This window comes from Triturus cristatus, chromosome 7 (assembly GCF_964204655.1).
Source record: "Triturus cristatus chromosome 7, aTriCri1.1, whole genome shotgun sequence".
In the NCBI taxonomy this organism is placed as follows: Eukaryota; Metazoa; Chordata; class Amphibia; order Caudata; family Salamandridae; genus Triturus; species Triturus cristatus.
In genome coordinates, this window is record NC_140590.1 from 1,822,235,489 (window position 1) to 1,822,254,531 (window position 19,043).

At 45.3% G+C, this 19,043-nt stretch overlaps 1 protein-coding gene across 1 annotated transcript; it reads left to right on the plus strand.

The window, feature by feature from the left end:
* Window positions 1-3,585: 3,585 nt before the first annotated feature.
* On the plus strand, window positions 3,586-16,911 carry LOC146813280 (uncharacterized). Its single transcript, XM_085615357.1, has 5 exons — window positions 3,586-3,700; window positions 5,672-5,974; window positions 11,475-12,164; window positions 14,443-15,126; window positions 16,781-16,911. The coding sequence occupies exons 1-5, from the start codon at window positions 3,640-3,642 to the stop codon at window positions 16,909-16,911; spliced, it is 1,869 nt and encodes a 622-aa protein (XP_085471483.1). The 5' UTR covers window positions 3,586-3,639.
* The last annotated feature ends 2,132 nt before the right edge of the window (window positions 16,912-19,043 follow it).

Below are 19,043 nucleotides of genomic sequence, written 5' to 3' on the forward strand. Positions count from 1 at the left end.
CCCCATGGTGTTTTGTATTAGCAGAAATGTGCTTCTCCAATCCAAGCCTCCTACATATTGTGTTTCGTCCACCTTTTTAGTGATGCCTCCATTTGCAGACCAATAAACAGTCAATTGTTGGTTTATGGGTGCACATATCTTACAGTCCATTTCAGACTCTGGCTGTGTTTTGAGTAGCACATCAGCAGAGCCACCATGAAACCTTAGCACTTCACAATGGACTGACATACTTTATGGAGACTCATTGTACCTTCTTTCTGAAAGCATGCAATCTCAACAAATACATTTATTTAATTTGTTTGTTAAATAATATTATTCCAGAGTGAATGACACTATAGTTCAGCATCTGGCATTGGAATTCTGCATTCCACCCCCACTTTGCTGTAAGGGTGTGTGGCCTGAAGAATAGAGCCATGGGATTAGCGTCAGGGAGCTAGAGCAGGGGACCACAAAGCGAGTCTTGAAGATGAAGAGAATGGGAAGAGGCAGCATTGGGGGGATCCTATTGGATTTATAAAGAACACTGACGAGATGTGATGCTGAATGAACTGAAACAAATTAGGTGGACCTGGGAGTCAGGTGATCAGTTCAAGGGTCTAGAAATACTTTGACATCTTGTGGATTTCCATTGAGTTTGGCATGACTGACACAAGGCGCAGGAGAGTTGAAAGTCATCACTTCTATTGTAGCTACCCAGGGGAGTTTGTGAGTTCTGGTGCCTCAGGTAACACTGACATGAACAATCATTGTGGGTGCTCCACAGTGTCATCTTAAGGATTTCAGGGCCTCTGGGCAAGTCACATTTTGGGGCCCCAGTACAGAAAAAATATGAATTGCATTGCCAATTTCCTGCTAATTCAAGCACCACGATGCAAAACAATACTGAATTATATGTTAAACTTTAACTGGTTCACACAAACTATGTGTTAAGCATATATTCTTCAGATTACACTAGATAGAGATCAGAGTGAGAGGTACAGTTAGTCATAGAGGGAAATAGATGTAACTAGAAAATTGACCAGACAGAGGTGAAACGGAGAGAAAGCTAACTATCCCAGAGGGCCCCTTGGAAGGTGGGGGCTCTGAGCAACTGTCCACTTTGCCCATGACTTAAAACATGTCTGTTGCTCCATACTAAACACTAGGCCTGGGAAAAACTTGGATTACACCAGAGTAATGGGACGAGTTTCTGTAATTTTGAATTAATATTTTATGTGGAATTACCAATAATTACATGATTATGCCTGCTCAAGTAATTAAACATAATTTAGAGAAACTAAATCCTACTGCAAGAGCACAGTTAGCAAGTCTGAATTTTGTTCTAAGAAAACATTATTATATATGTAGAATTTAAGTGGGGAGGAAAATCTGTAGACCCTCAATATACCACAGAGGCTCCTAAAAACAAGCAGTGGTATACAGAAGACCCATGACCCACGGAGGAAAAACAAACTCCTGACATTGAGTCAAAGAAGTGTTGAATCTTAAGCGTTAACAGCTAGCATAGAGTAAAGGAGGCAAATCAGAGACATCAACAAGAAAGATAATACACTTTTCACAAGAAAAAGCACAAAAACATCCAAAGACCGGACTGTATGAAATGAAACCAATAAACAAATATTAGGAGTGAACAGATTAGAAAGTGAACTGAAGGTTAGAGCCCATGTGTGTCCACCAGACTTGTAAGCATAAACACAGGGGATACACTGGAACCTTACTAACAGACGTCAAAGATAAAAGCAGAGACCTTGGACAGACGCTGTCAGTCTTCGTTGAAGCACTGTTTGCACCTCCTTTTATGATCAGAGGGAGGTAGAGGGTAAATGCTGCTAAGTTGTCTGGTTTTTGCACTCACAACTTCCTCCAAGAGCAACATGACAAGCAAAAACATTGGGGGATATTTAACCTCTTCAGCGCTGCGCGGATTCCCGCGCGGTGCTGAAAGTTCTGAGCGCGGGCGGGGCCATGACGGAACGGTTCCGTCATAAGCACAGCCCAACCGACGTGCATGACGGAACTGTTCCGTCATCGGCGTCGAAGAGGTTAAAACAAAATGTTGGAGCGCAGTGTTATGCCAAAATTAGTAATGCTGCACTCGAACATGTTTAAAATACATGGATGCTCCCCTGTGTTTCCCCTAGCACTGGTGGTAATAAAACACCCTAGCGCCAGCGCAGGCTCCCTTGCACCATGCTGCAAGGGTGACTGCACTGCAGGGGTGATAGTTTATGCGCAGGAAGGGACACCTTCCTGCATATAAACAATCTTCAAAGGCGATTTGCTCATTCCCTGTGTGCTGCACAATGAGGCACAAATGGAAAGAGCGAAAAACAATGAGAAAATAATTTCCTTTCGTATCACCATCCCTGGTCTTAGTTTGTGGCGCAAGGGACTTGTAAATCTGCACCTCAGGTTTTGAGCTGCCCTAACCTTGCAAATATGGGGCAGCATCAAAAGTGATGGGTGTTGTGGAGGAACATCCACTGCAGGCTAAGGGAAGCCTGAAACAGGGCATTATTTACACAGTGGCATTAAGCCATGTTAAAAAGAAGGGGATATCGCCACCAGACCATCGCTAAAAGTGATGTTCTGATAGCAGTATCCCCTTCTAAATATGCCCCAGGGTGTTAAAGGGACAATCATGAGGTACAAAACATTCTCTAGTCCATTTCCCCATTATTTGGCATTGCAAGTGGCAAATCCCTGAATCTGGTGCAGATTCCCACCAAGAACAACAATCAGCGGTGTATTCTCAGCCAGTCTGCACTACATTTTGCTCCAGAAGTTAGAATGCAGCAGTAAAGGGGCAGCACTGTTGGGCAGGACCACTTTCGGAGTTAGATGTGGTAAAGCAGGAGTAACCCGAAAGCTGCTCAGGGGACTCAGATTTGCACAGCTGAGTCTGCATTTGTGGCAGAAGAAGTCCCTTCTGCCGCCCTCTTCTCTGCGGCTTCTCATGCCTCTTAACTCTCACTGTGGAAATTTTCCTTTCACCATCCACTGGATTGAAGCACATCTTTAAATGTCTGACCGATGGCATCGTGAAGAATATTCAATCCAGGCAGGAGTTTGTATAATGTTCCACTGATGATTATTTTATAAGCTGATGAGTTTTTCAAGATATAAATTTCAAGTTTTCATATTCACCTGCTTTTCAAAGGGTTCTTGAAAGTAAAGTTTGACGTCATATTTTTGTCTATTGGTCCCAGTAACTGTAGTGTGATAGGATACGCCAAGGTCATGTCTACTTCCAAGAACTACTGCACATTCTCTATTGTAAGGAGAGATAGCAAACTTGTAGATAACTGTGCTTAAACTGGAAATAAATCAGTAAGTAAACTAATTATCGGATATTCTCAGCAACTCCTGGACACACAGTGTCCCACCCTGCACAGCCCTCCACTACTGTGACACAGTAAAGGTTATGCACACATGGGGTGAACAATCAGCTACTCAGAGTCTTCTGTTGGTGCTTGCTGAGGTGGAATAATCCCTTAATCCATGGGCGGGGCTTGTTCAGTTCTGTTATCTTGACCCTGTCTCTGAGGTCCTATAAATGGGGGATGCTCTGGTCCTCATCTCAGTGGAAAGAGCTCTTCTCCCCTCATTCCTAAGTGCAGATACTGAGACTCAACCGCCATGAGGACCCTCCTTCTCTCCACGCTCTTCGCTCTCGCAGCGGCCAACGTCCTACCAGCGGGTAAGTCCTTTCACACATAAGCCCTAATCATGAGTGTCTACATATTTCTAATGGGGTCATTAACTTCTGTTATTGGCCCTATCAGGAATCGAAAAGAGTGTGGTGGTATTTCAGGGTGCGGTAATACTGCATGGTCATTCTTTGAAAACTTTGCCCACATAAGGAAGCAGGGTTGGGTCTGGTGATTCCTGCTACAGCTAAGGATCCCCAGAGCATCAACCTGCGCTCTCCTGGTACTATCGGGACAAATATTACTGATTCACCCAGTATTACCACCCCTTAATTTTGCACTACCCATCAAGAGGCTGGTTTTGTGGGTCACCAAAGCAGTATAGAATGAATTGACAATCTCAATGGATTTATAGTCAGGCATAGACATCCAAACTGGATGGCCCCTACTGGTAGCAAGTGAATAAGGTTGATGCTAGCAAACCCATTGTGTGTCAGCACTTGATATATATGAAATAAGATTCTGCTTACTAAAACGACTCCCACATTGAATGGGCCAGATCGGCCAAGATGTCACAGACAGCACTAGCTGGGGCATGGTTAGAAGGGTCCATTCGCATAGAAACCTTCTTCTACAGCAAAGAGATAGGATTATTGAAGCGAAAATTAGAAAGTGATTAGGAGAGTGCAAGGACTAAAGACACAGGAGTGTAGACAGCATGAGAGAGTGAGAGAGAGAACTTGAAATTGTAAATTTACCCACAGTAATTTCCCAAACTGAAAGCCCTGATGTATTTGCAAGAGTAACTCTCCTCCTTGAATGGAGTGTTGATGGATGTTTCTAGTCTGTCTTGGCTACATTCTCAGAAACACTCGGGCCAGATTTACCCGTTTCACACTCAGAGCAGAGCGGCAGCCACAAATGCTGCGCTGCGTGTAAAGGAGAGAGCACCATATTTGCTGAAATATGGCACTTTCCTCCCCTTTCCCTAGCGCCGGCATTAAATTAGCTTCCATGCGCCAGTGAGACACCATTGTGCCATAGTGCATGGGTGTTTCTGTGCGTCTAGCACAGGTTTTGTGCTGGGAAGATTCCATTCCAGTACAAAATACCATTCTTAGACTAATTTTGAACATTTCCCCACTTTGTATGTGTGCTGTACAGTGCAGCACACATGGAAAGTCAGAGAATAAAGGAGAAAAAAAACATTTCTCCTTCATAGCGCCTGGTTGAAGAGTGCGTTATTTTCTGACGCTAAAACCTGTCTACTTTTTTTAATAAATAGGGTTTAGCATTATAAACCTTGGGTGGGTGCATGGGAACACCCAGGAATCACCCATGGTACGCCCCTTGGCGCTAAGTAATGCACAGAAGACCTATGTACTGCATTGCATAACATTCACACTATTTCCAGCTGCCCCTGGTCTCTTGTGTTAAATATCACCGTGAACAGTTTTACTCTTGAGTTACACTAAGATTGAAGAAGGGCCATCAGGCATGTAAGGCTTTGAGTCGGTGGCCATCAGGCATGTAAGGCTTTGAGTCGGTGGCCATCAGGCATGTAAGGCTTTGAGTCTGTGGCCATCAGGCATGTAAGGCTTTGAGTCGGTGGCCATCAGGCATGTAAGGCTTTGAGTCTGTGGCCATCAGGCATGTAAGGCTTTGAGTCGGTGGCCATCAGGCATGTAAGGCTTTGAGTTGGTGGCCATCAGGTCAAGTCTTGGCTCCGCCCCCCTTGAACTATCAGTGGTCTTTGTTAAGCACAATATCGAGCAATGGGTGTTAACTTTGATGCATGAACACTCAGGTCTGACTTTGACATGGTGATTGGAAATCAATAAAGATGGTCAATGGGTTCATCAATCAGTGTATATTGTGGTTGCCCGTCAGTCGTCTGTAGTACATTTCCAGTGAAGTTAGGATAATTGTGCTGCTGGATGCGGAGAGCTGGATTTTGAAGACTTTTTTGATGAACTTGGGTCTGTTTTTAAGCCTGTGTTGTCTGCATTGCATTGTTTTAGGCGACTCGCAGCATGAGGATGTTGGGAAGCCCGGGATGTGTTTTCGTGACTACATCCAAAAACATGGCGAAAAGTTTGAGAACTTCAAGAAGAGTAAGGCACCCAAGGAGGCGTCAGAGCAAGAGGATCCCCGACACCATCATCTGCCGCAGGAAGAAGGACCAAACCCCTCCAGGACCAAGAAACCCTGCCCTAAACCTGACTTCTCCAAGCTGAGGAACTGCTCAGTGGACTGGGACTGCGACGGGAACGACAAGTGCTGCAGCACCAAGGTCGGCATGAAGTGCACCAGGCCGATGTTTGGTAAGGGTCGACTATGTCCTTCCCTCTCATGTTAAGGTCTTTTTAGCCCTGTCTCTGGCTTTTATCAACAGACAAAGCTTACGCTGTTGTCAACAGGGTATACCAGACAATAGGTTACCCCATCCCACATGCTCTCACCAAGAGTGTCCACAAAGATCACTGGGCCTGATTCACAAAGATAAACTTACACTTTTGTGTAAGTTTACTCCTTTCTGGTATTCACAAAGGTAAACTTAGACCAAAAGTCTAACTTTACTACTTGTAGGTATTCACAAAGGTAGTTTACTACTGTTAAAGTTAAACGTTTGGTCTAAGTTTACCTTTGTGAATACCGAAAAGAAGTAAACTTACACAACAGTGTAATTTTAACTTTGTGAATCGGACCCATTATGTTTCCTAATGAGATTTCCATGGCACGTAGTGGAATCATTTATTTTGCTAACACCACATACACATAACTTATTGCAGCAAAGTCTCAAATTCATACTTGCCGATATCTGGAAAGTTACACCATCCTGGTTACATTTGTTAAAGGGCTGCCCAAAAACCGCAGTCTTTTCCGCCTGTGGCTAAAACGGGGGAGGTTTTGAGAATACCAGGGGTCGAAGCCCCGGTCTTGCATAGAATATTTCTACCATTGACTTCTTGAGTACCCAACGACAATTAATAATCTGCTAACTACTCCAAAGCTGGTCCTGTCACTCTAAAGTGTATTTTCCTCCCTCTCAGACTTATTTTCTACCTTTGCATCAGCTAACCCTGGAAGATTCTGTGATTACTCCCCACACAGATGGCTACACACTCCACAGACAAGGTGTCCTGACTACTACCAAAGTGATCAGCAAGCAGAGGGACCTGTAGGTGTTTCATATCCGGGAAATGGCATACCGCCTGCTCTCTCCAAGCAGTAATGTCAATAACAAGTCAATGCAGGGCGCCTGTGTTAAAGTGCCTGAACGCACACATGTAGAATGACTGCGATGGAGGTTTTTGCATTGATTGCAGCGAATCCGCAGCATCAATCCTAATTCAATAAAACAGTGTAAAGTTCAGTTCTCCCGAGTAGAAGTAATGCTCTGGAAGATGGCATGGAGAGAGAGACACAGAACTCCTAGGGCCCTATTACAGATAAGGTGCACTTTTCCAGTTTGCAACACAGGGCACCTTAAAATAGGTGCACCGTACACAAAAAGGGAAACTGCACCCTATTATGTTGAATGTCCTGCCCTCAGGGGAGCTGCAAACTCATGGTGCCCTGGGGGCAGCACATTCATGTAAGCTATGAAGTGGCTGCTTCAAAGCTGCTTCTTGTTTCACACTGCAGGCAGCCACCTGCCTGCACTTTCAAAAGGGATTAGAGATCACTTTACAGGCAGATGTGGTGAGTGATAGCATCCACCTGCAAGGGGATGTTTGGGGGGTCCATAGGACCCCCTTCCCTCCTCCAGAGGTCTGCCATCAGGTGGTGCACTGGCAGTGTGCCACCTTTTTGTGGTGCACTTTCAATGCGCCTCCTGACATCTTCTTTGCCTCCGCGTTCGCGCCCATAACACATCGGGCGCAGAGGTAAAGACATTCCCTGATTTGCATGGGGACACGCCTGCATACAAATGAGGAAACACCCTCTTGAGAAAGCTCTTGCGCTACATGTGCACCGGCGCTATCTGTATTACAGTAGGGGCCGCACAAGCGTCTGCATCCTCTTCTCTAATTCCAAAGTGCCCCGTGGCACTTTCTATAATTTGACCGTCAAGCTTATGGTGAAGCCTGTCCGTTTTCCGTCAAGCCTTCTCTGACCGTCTCATCTTTCGGCACAGGAAGCACTTAGACTTTCATGGCCTACGGGACTGGCCTACGGGAAGACAACATGAAATATCACTTCCCCCGAAATAAGGTTGTAACCCTTGAACCCTTGACTCGTGCAATACAAAATATGACTGCAGACTATACCCAGCAGTCCTGTTCAGGAACTATTTCTGCATTGTTGACTTATTCTCTGCTCTGGGAAAATTTTGTTTCTCTGGTTGACTCATGTAAAAGTATGTAAAAGCAGCTCCCTCGCTAAAGACGCCTAGAAGACATGTGTAAAAGAACCGCGGCAATATTGGCTAGTGTTGACCACTGTAGCTTTACTTTTCCTCTTAGTTTATTCCCCTAGTCTGGGTGTTGTCTGTTCTACTCTGGATGTCCTCTCCTTCTCTTATAACCCACAACAACATAACACAATAACACAACAAAACACCAGCACAGCACATCTTCACCACATAAAATAAGAAGGGGGCTATAAAGACAAAGCAAATATAAAGACAAAATCAAGAATTCACAATACACAATAAAAAGACAGCACAAAAACAAACTATGACAATACACTATCACAGCAGCATAAGGTCACAACATCAGACAACACAACAAAATCAGGGAGCTACACAATGCGAGCTTGAAGACCCTGGCAGATTCTGTCACTTTTTTATCTTTCCCCGCTTCTCACTCTACAAGTTCTGTCTGCTCACATCTTGTGAGTTATTAATTGGATGGACACCTTTGAAAAATGTAAAGCACACATTTATCATGAAACAACTGACTTGCGTGGCTTGTGTGGCACTAGCAGTGTGTTGTCCGCAGTGTGACAGGGCCTGTGAGACATTCTCTACTCAAACCAAGTCGAGATTCACTCAGGAGTGTGCTTGAGTGGTACAAGGTTTGCACAGACCAGGCCAATATGTGCTCAGAGTCCAGGCGCTTCATACGTTTCCCAATAGGATGTATACTTAATATAACGTATCGCTCTCATAGTGAGCCTCTCTTGTTTATTTCAGTTTTAAAAAGTCTTAACCCACTGCTATGACATAGCAACAGTGGATAACAAAACTGGTTACACACTGTTGCTACGCCATGAAGGGCTTCTAGGCCAGGTAGCAGGGCTCCATGAGAGCCGGCCAGAGCAGTGCTGCTTGTCAGCCTTGACTGAAAGCAGGAAGCACAGCTGCAGAAGAGGGGGCAGGAAGGCAGGGGAGGTGTGGGGGCTGGGTAAGAATGGCAGGTAGGGTATTTATCTTACTTTTGGGACAGGGACACATAACAAAGACCATGGTATGTGTGTCTCTCCATTACTCTAATGCCTCTGTGCAGTAGTTGAAGGCAGGGGAAGATGATTTTAGGGGCCTTACAGAACATAAAATTATGTGTAAAAGTGAATTACAGGATGTTTTTCACCTCAGGGTTCTGAGTGACGTCACATAAAACGCAAGCTTCTCTCTCGTTGCCTATATGACTTCACTCAAAAAACCTTGGTAAAAACATCTCTGTATTCACTATTACCCTTCTATAGTTCGATATATAAGTGCTGCACTGTTTAGAGCTCTTCTTTTACTGTGACTGCTTCTGACCAGATGTGAATCTTTCTGCCTTAGTAACTTGTGTCTGTCTTAGAATCAATGTCTTGTATAGTTTGAACATGCTCAGGAGGGCCCCACTGACCACAGCATTCAAGTCACCTCGCTGCACTGCGTCACTGGGAAAGTGCAGGAGTGCACCATATGTAAGGCATACAGCGCATTCCTGTCCATTCCCATGCGCGGGGGCACATTGAGCTGTCTAGCCCCAAAGCAGGCAATCTTGAACTATAGTGCAAAGGTGCCCGTGTTGTCAGCAGGATTATTTTTGTGCAGGAAGGGATACCTTCCTGCACAAAAACAATCCTGAAAAGCTTTTTCTCGAATGCATGCATTATCAGGTTTACGACATCTTGCAGATCTGGGAATGCGTAAAAAACCATGGGAGTTGCTTGAGAACACCTAGGAGGGCTCACAGAACACCTCCCCATGGCAGAGTAATGCAACGCAGCGATTTGCATTGCATTACTCCAGAGCTTTGGAGCCACTCAAAACCACGCAAAGTGGCTTTGCATGGCATCACAAATCTGACTTACGGTTTGTGTCATTCTTGCACCACGTTCTGTGGTGCAAGAACGTCGCAAACCTGGTAATAATTATAGACCCAGAAGTTCCTACATACATAAACATGAATGTTTCCTGAAAATGTAGTGAGAGTGCATGTGTGAAAGCACAAACGTAATACATCAGCTCCATTAACAGTGTTCCATTGCCCTTTGGCTATGTTCACTGTATAGAGATATGTGAATACATATATCAATTAACCCTGGGCGTAGTTTGCGTAGTAGCGCTACGCGTAGCTATGCAAACTGCGTAGTGCAGTAGGGAAATGCTGTTCGCAATGATTGCACAGTGCCGGATGCTTGTCCGCACTGTGCAATCATTGCGAACGGCATACTGCACAGTGCAAGCGGTCGTTTTCTGTTGCAGCTTTCTCTACGCGGACTGGTAGTTTCTCATTGCGAGCGGTCGCGAGCATACCCAACCATTCGCAATGAGAAACCTGACCTCCCCGCATTGAGAATCTCGCCGTAAGGTTTATTTTTTCACGCTCGCGATTGCCAACTTGATGTTGCCGATCGCGAACGAGGAAAAAGTCTCGCCGGGATGTTGATTTTGCTCGCTTGCGGTCGCCAACTTGACGTTGAGAACCACGAGCGAGCAAAAAATGCCCGCTATGTGCAATTCAGGTAGCGCGTAGTGTGCGTAGTTGCGCAAACTACGCACACTCCGCGAGCGTAGCATAGTTTTCCGCCCAGGCCTAATATCAATACTTTGTATTGAAATTCTCACTTTCTCAGTGATCGACATATTTCCCCGGTGGAAAAATCTGTGCACCCACGTGCCCACCAATTTTGGTCATTACCAGGGACATCTTAAGAATTTTGAGGGCCCTGGGTTCAAATGTATTTTGGTGGCCCCTTATTGGAACAGCTTTCAATTTATGATCCAGTTTCAGCTCTTTCATGCCTTCTTTGGCCAGGTCACTTGCACTGCACAAGCACACTGGTCCAAATTCTAAATATATTCACATCTAATATTAAGGGATAGTGACGTGCGTTCTCATATATCATGCTCTGTTTTGATCCAAAAAACTTTTATATGGATGTTGCATGAAACATAAGCACAATATTTCTCGGTAAAATGTTTATAATAAGCTCCCACATCTCCCACATTAAAAATAAATTAAAGAAAAAGTGTATTTAAAACAAGCTGTTTAAGAATTATTTAAGGTCATCAGGGCAAGACTCTCTGCAGAAAAGACCTGGCTCCATCAGGGGCCCTGAAAGGCTGGGGCCCGGGGCCACAGCCCACTTTGCCCATGCCTTAAAACCTCTCTATTCATTACTCTTTCTCACCCTGAAAGCGCGTTGACTCTTGCCCGGGGTAGGAGTGGTTCTTTTTCAGGGTGAGACTCTGCCTACAGCAGGTTTGAGATTACCCAGAATGCTGTGGGTTTGTGTGTGTTCAAAGGTAGTTCCTCTAGCCCGAGGTAGGAATGCAGGGTTCTTCTGGGTGTGACACGTATGCAGCCTGCAGCCAGCCTGGACATGATGATCGCTCCATCTTCCCTCTGACATTCCCTTAAAACTTTCTTTTCTTTCTAGAAGAACACAAGGAGGAAAGAACAGAGAACCATGGAGCTGCTGAATCTGAAAACGAAGAAGAGAGAGGCGCAGAACAAAAGCGAAGAGAAAAACAACATCACAGTGAAGATCATGAAGACAAGAGTGAACAGTCAGAATCAAAGGAAGGAAGTGAGGGAGAAGAAGGAAAAGAAGGAAAACGAGAAAAAAGGAGTGAAAAGGGAAGGAGGGGTGGGAAAGGAAAAGGTGAAGGAAAGGGTAAAGGCAGAGATGGAGGTAAGGGTGAAGGGAAGGGTGAGGACAGGGGTGGACAGAAGGGTGAAGGAAAGGGTGAGCGCAGGGGTGGACAGAAGGGTGAAGGAAAGGGTGAGGGCAGGGTTGGACAGAAGGGTGAAGGAAAGGGTGAGGACAGGGGTGGACAGAAGGGTGAAGGAAAGGGTAAGGGACATGGAGAAGAGAAAGGTGAAGGGAGGGGTAAAGGCAGAGATGGAGGTAAGGGTGAAGGAAAGGGTGAGGACAGGGGTGGACAGAAGGGTGAAGGAAAGGGTAAGGGACATGGAGAAGAGAAAGGTGAAGGGAGGGGCAGGGGAAGCGATGGAGAAAAGGGTCAAGGGAAAGGAAGAGGTAAAAAGCAACCGGGTGGAGACAATAGCGAGGGAAGAGAGAACCAACAGGACAGGGAAAAGAGGAGTGCAAAGGGAAAGAGCGAAGGTAAGGGACAGAGAGGTAAAGCAGGGGGTGCAGGAGGAAAAAGTGCAGAACATGGGAAGGGGTCAGCAAAAGGTAAAGGGAAGAAGCAAGGGTGAGGAAAGGGTGTCAAAGAACAAAACGAGGGCATTGGAGGGGGAGGGGGATAAGAGCACACGAGGGAAGGGGGACAAGAAAGGAAAGTGATGGGGAAAGGAATTGATCACCCTCAAGTTAAAGGAAAACAGAACAAGAAGGAAATGCAGAACAGCCTGGGTGTGGTCAGGGATACAGGAGTGATCATTGCATTGTTTTCTTCCATCTATAGATGAAGTTGTGGAAAGAATGTAAATCAAGATGCTCATAAAAATACTGTAGATATAGAATAAAACAGCATATTAAAATCCACGCCCAGAGTCCACGCGCAGTCATTTTGAATCATATTCTGTCGCTGTCTGTGTCTGGCAAGGTACAGGATTGAGGGGCGATGAAGAGAGCCCAGGCATCATTCATGAAACACTGTCCTCAATATGTGGGCTTTAACACAAAGCAAGCAGAAAAAAGATAAAGACAAGCATTGGCAAGTATCAATAGCTTATGGTCCAAAACGCAGAGCTGGTGGCTTTGCCGATGCTTCTTTTATTAACATGACAACATGACCGCCTATGCTTCACAATGCACAGCGCCTGGATACCCTCACGGGTGACAGGTAGCGCTTTACAAATCTGCTGATTGATTGAATAATGCATTTCCAGCATGCCATGATGCACGTGCAAGCGCGCGGCGCCCGGCGCCCGGCTGCTCATCCATTAAAGAAAACCCCTTCCAAGATGAGCCCTGAGGGGCAGGCAGTAGGTTTAGGATTTTTAATTTACCGTTCTGACATGGTGGGTGGCCATTCTAGAGGACCGCAGCAACAAAAAACAGGAAGCAAGGAACCCAGGGCATTTTCCAGCCGCCCGGACCTCCTTCCAAAAACCATAATATTGATAGAAATAACAAAAAACAGGGAGTAGAACCGGGAATATTGTAGAGACAACGGAAAAGGCACACGAGGAGGAACAAGAGACAGAGAGAGACTGGAGAACAAGGAAACATGCACTTTTGTGGAATGAGGAAACTAAAGAAAACAAGCATTCTTAAAACCAATCTTCCTGGCTTTAATGAGCTAGACCATATGCCTGGGTCCCCCTTCTTTAATATAATGAATTAGGGGCCAGGTTTATCAATCTTTCATACAACGCAATGCAACATGCTGTGCTTCACCGCGTAAAAGGTAGAGGGCAGGATTGCACCATATTTACCAATATATGGCACATTCCTGTTTTCTGCCTGAACTGGCACACATCTGTTGCATAGCGCCAATGCAGCCAACCTTGCGCCATGATGCAAGGGTGCCTGTCTTTCGGGCAGGATTGTTTTGGCACAGGAAGGGACACCTTCCTACACAAAAACAATCCTCTAAGGCTTTTTACTCTTTCTAACTCTGATGTTACCTCTGGGTATGATTATTTTTGTAATTGGGTGACTCAGGCCCTAGATACTTTAATACCGGCAGGCTGGAGTAAGACCAGGCCTGGCCATTCTAGCCCATGGTACAATGAATCTCTCAGACTCCTTAAGGTCGCCTGTAAAAGGGCAGAAAGAGCCTGGCGCAAGACATATGACCCTGCTCTTAAACAGGCCTATCAAGCCAGCATTAAGCTATACCATCGAGCTATCTGCAAAGCACGCGCCTCTTTTTACTCTTTAGAGTTTAAGAACTGTGCAAATCCAACCAAACTAATCTTTAAGGTTATTAAAGATCTAACTAACAGGAAAACTGATGCAAAAGGGAATGGCTCTCAGGCTCACTGCGAAGAACTAGCCTCTTTCTTTGTGGAAAAAGTGGACTCGATTTATAGATCCTTTCCCCCTCTTACCACTCCCATCAACACTGGAGAATCTATGTTTGACATCGCCAGTTCATTAGTAGTGCTTCCTGTACCATCTCAGGAAGAATTTGATTCCCTGGTGGTGAAGGTCAAATCGGGCTCTCCGATGGACCCTCTCAGACCTGCACAATTTAGGGAATCCGCGGAGTTCTGCCTCCCGTTTCTCCTCGATCTCATTAAGCTGTCTCTTAATACTGGGACGGTACCTATAAAATGGAAGCAAGCTATGGTGATGCCGATACTGAAAAAGGCTACATTAGATCCAGTAAAACCAGAACACTATCGGCCCATTTCTTTGCTTCCCTGGGTCTCCAAGATCGCTGAGGCTCATGTCAATAATATTCTTTCTGATCATCTCTTAAATATAGGTATCCTCCACCCCTCCCAGAATGGCTTCAGAGCAGGCCATAGTACTGAGACAGCCTTGGTGGCTATGGTTGAGCATCTTCGAGGATTGTTAGACTCTGGACAGACGGCGGCACTGATCCTCTTGGATCTCAGTGCCGCTTTCGATACTGTTTCCCACTCGATTTTGCTCCAGAGATTGAGGGAAGCCGGAGTCGATGGCACTGCCTTGGACTGGTTCCGCTCATTTTTGGCCGAGCGTACTTTTAAAGTGTGCACTCCCCCCTTTGAGTCTTCTCCCCGCCCTATTTCCCAGGGAGTTCCGCAGGGTTCGGCGCTTAGTCCGACTCTGTTTAACCTGTATGTGAGACCGCTGACGGAGGTTGCCAACAAATGGGGTCTAACCATGGTGTCATACGCCGACGACACTCAGTTAGCGGTCGCACTGAATGGGAACACTGCGCTGAATGCCTCTAGTTTTCAAAGTGCTCTTAGAGAGGTGGCAAGTTGGATGACCGATAATCGTCTCCAACTCAATGCAGCTAAAACCGAAGTGCTGGTGCTGGGCAAAGAAATCCATCTCTGGGGAGATAACCGGTGGCCGTCAGAGCTTGGCCAAACTCCTACGCCAGTATCCCAGGTGAAGAATCTGGGGATCCTGCTCGATACTAATCTTTCATTCATCCCCCACACAAAGAAAGTGGCGGGTACCTGTTTTGGCGTTCTTCAGAGTCTCAGGCCTATTTTTAAATTCTTCGACGCTGCCACCAGGCAACTCATAGTGCAGGCCATGATCCTTTCTAGGTTGGATTATGCCAGTGCACTTTTATTGGGCACCAATCAAGCAGAGCTCACACGCCTTCAGCGTGTGCAAAATGCAGCTGCTCGAATGCTGATCGGGCTGCCAAAGTTCTGCTCAGTTAGGCGTTCTATCTCCGATCTTCATTGGTTGACCGTCAGGCAGAGGATACAATTTAAAGTACTGTGTCTGGCTTATAAAATTCTGAAGTTGTCTTCCCCTCCTATCCTAGCTCAGGCCATATCATACTATACTCCTGCCAGAACATTACGTTCAACAGGACAATTTCTAGCTAAAGTCCCCCGTTTTAAAAAAGCTAGAATGGGCGGTCGCTCATTCAGTGTTTTGGCGGCTAGCCTTTGGAATACATTGCCGGTTAGTATCCGATCTATCTCTGACTTGTTTCTTTTCAGGAAAGCTGTAAAAACATTCCTGTTTCCTCTGGTCTAGGGGTTCGGCTGGTCTGATACATTGGCTGTTATGTTGCTCGTCCTTTGTAGCGCCGGGACGCCGCTTGGCTGTGGCATCTGTGCGCTCTATAAATAAAAAATAACATAACATAACATAACATAACTGTGTTGTAGAATGCAAAAACAACAATTGATGGACAGAATGCAGAACAATGTCATACATTCACCCCAGTACAGAGATCTGGGCCTAAATCCATCGTTTTTTTGCTCACCATGCCATTCCAGTTTGAACCCAGCCATATGCAAATCAGTCTTGACCCTGTGCCTCATGGGAACAGTCCAGCCCGAACTGCCAAGCCAAGTCCTCCCTGAACTGGAAACAAGCATCCTAGGAACGGTTTCGGGGTTTCACCCCTCTTCAGCCAGGATAGCTTGATTCCAGTGGCATGGAGAGCAAGGGACCCACGTCTGGGCATACCCTTCCCACTCGGGGTGACAATTGCAAAAACAACAATTGATGGACAGAATGCAGAACAATGTCATACATTCACCACAAAATGCAGCACAATTAGAGAGATGAAACAACAAGAAGAAATACATATATGTTTCTCCTCACAGTGGCTCCCCTGAAAGGGCGTAGCATTTTAACGCATTCCCAGGTTCAGAAGTCTTGCTAAATCTGGGAATACACATGATCTCCCCATAGAATGACCTTCCAGGGCAAAGTAACTCAAGGCAGCAATTTGCGCTGCTTTGCGTTAGTCCATAATTATCATGCAATGCAGGGCCACACAAGGCGGCCTTGCATGTTAGGTAAACCTGAGTCTTGTAGTGTGTTGCCCTTTCATCACCATGTGTGCAGCAAAGGCAACACAATACTGTGATAACTTTGGCCCTGGACGTGCAAAACCTACTGGGGTAGTGGCACTGTATGAATGATGCATGTTATAAACACTTGGTTTGGCAGATATATTTTTAAGTTGGGCAAAACCCAAAACATAATACTTCTTGACCTGTTGGACTCAGCACAACCTAAAACCACAAGTTTCTTTGTCAGTCTTCCAATCTCAATGCTTCTCACATTCAAAAACCTGGAGATTTCCGTGCCAGTGAGTATCTCCTCAAGACCTGCTTTTTCTTTGTATTCTGTAGTCCCAGTTATGAAAGTGAAAGCATTAAGTGAAACTAGAAGTACCATATTGAAAAGAATAAAAACAGAACAGGATAAGCTGTTTATTGCAGACATGGATTTCCAGAAGAGCTTTGAAAAGTTCTATGTCTGAACTAAGCATCCATTTACAACGCTTGACTTTACCACGCATTCATTACCATGCAATGCCTTCACTATGCATTGCCTTTATAACTCAAACCTTTACCATCCTTATACCTTTCCCATGCATGCCTATACAATGCAAGGTAAGTTTATATAAGGTAAGTGAACGTTTATATGTCTGTATGTGGGCCGCTCAGCAGCAGCATTAGGGATTTCTCCTGCAGACGCCCGACGAGCGAGGTAACCTTTTTCCAATAGCGTAACAGCACTGCACAGGTGGGGAGGTGTCAGCTTAACTTTGGCCCCATGGACATTTCAATTGGGGACCGCAGACAAAGCAACTTACTAAAGTATTATTTTGGCAATCACCATGTCTGCTGCAGCGCTGAGAGACCGAGAGTCTGCAGCGGAGGAGATGTTTACCGACAACCCTCCCCAGAGGCAGCAAAATAATGATCGGGGGCCGTGGAAACAACAACGGCAACCAAAGGACTAAAGGATAATTATCGCGCACTGGAGCGACTCATGACACAGGAAACTGCAAAATAGTGGGAGGCAAAGTCTCTACAAAAATATTTAGACGCTGGCAGAATCCCGAGGGGGCTATGAATGATGTTACCCCCCAGCTATGATACCCCTAATCCACGTATGATGGCTGAGTGGGCTGAATGCAACCTGGACTCCTCCTGAAGAATAGTGGAGATACTTGTAAAGTACGCAGAGGTGGACAGGTTGGAACTACAGAACAAAATTGAAATTCTCAGTGCAGAAATAGAACAACATGGAGACATGCAACAAAGAAAGAAATACCATTAGGAAATGTCAGTCAGCCTTAACAAAGAAGAAGAAAAAAGAAAACAAAGAAAAATGTACAAGTTTCAAAGAGATAAAGATGACTACACAAATGGACAGATATTCACTTTCGCGCGAAAATACGATGCTTTTATAACCAAGTCAATGAGGGGCAATAGATTGCAACAAGAGCACAATGAGGAACGTGGTGGCGCATCTTCAACATCAGCTTCTGATCTGAGCTCCGCCATCGAGACTGAAACTGAGGCAGAAAACATGAGGGGTAGACCAACCCCAGGGGCAACCAAACCATCCCTGGGAGAAGAATTGGACTGCCTCAGAAGAAGCCGCAGGGAAACTCTCAGACCTCGGGCCACAAAAACGTCAAAAAACGAAGGACACACAGAAGGCGGCAGCGAAGGAAGGCTGCTAGAGAAAGGTGGCAGCAGTGGAAATACAAAACAAGTGAGAGGAAGGGGCCAATGGAGGAAGAAATAATACCCCTAGATAATCAGGATAACCAAGGGGCTACAGAAATGGAAGGAACAGTGAGTACTAATAATACTATCATTAACCTGACAGACATCCACCTTGAACCCTCCGAACAACAGATCCTCTCACTAGGCCTATCATATTGCCCATCTACTAATGTTGATTACACTACTAATACCCGTGCGGATATTTATAAGTTCGTCAGAAAACTTAAACTTCAAAAATTCCATCACATGAAGGCTAGGTCTCAAGGAATGTCACAAGCAACTAATGCAACCAGCCACCAAACAGTAGAGACTGGCGAAAGCAATTTAAGAGTGGCTGATTTGGGAGAACTCAAAGACTTGCACAATCTGGGTAATGTATGCGAAATAGATGCTGGCAGCAATACAGGTGGAGGGGAATATCCGGAATTGGTAACCCAGGACCTATTATCACCCAGCTTTGAAACATGTGCTAAACCTGAAACAAATTTCAAGGATAAGTCTAAGTTTATACCCATTATGCCTCGTGACTCCCTAGACCTATTTAATGAACAAGTGGTGGCGGAAATAAAACATCTATATATGGAGACCAGTAAAAACAACAAATCGATTAACAATCAGGAACGGAAATATCACCAACTGATGGAGAAAATCAACAAGAACCAACAGGTTGTAGTGAGGAATGCAGACAAAGGGGGAAATGAGGTGCTATGGTCACTCAAAGATTATTCAGAGGAAGCAGCAAAACAACTGAACGATACGGACTGCTATCGAAAAAGTTCTATGCAGAAGTTCAAACAAGCACAAGATAACTTTTTGGGGAAATTATTGGCATGGAAAAGTATGGGCCTATTGGATTTACAAGAATATAAGT

Coding starts and splice junctions, on each gene's coding strand:
- LOC146813280 (XM_085615357.1), top strand. CDS start 3,640: ATGAGGACCCTCCTTCTCTCCACGCTCTTCGCTCTCGCAGCGGCCAAC. Junction 3,701..5,671: donor GGCCAACGTCCTACCAGCGG/GTAAGTCCTTTC, acceptor GCATTGTTTTAG/GCGACTCGCAGCATGAGGAT. Junction 12,165..14,442: donor TGCAAAGGGAAAGAGCGAAG/GTAAGGGACAGA, acceptor TCTTAAATATAG/GTATCCTCCACCCCTCCCAG.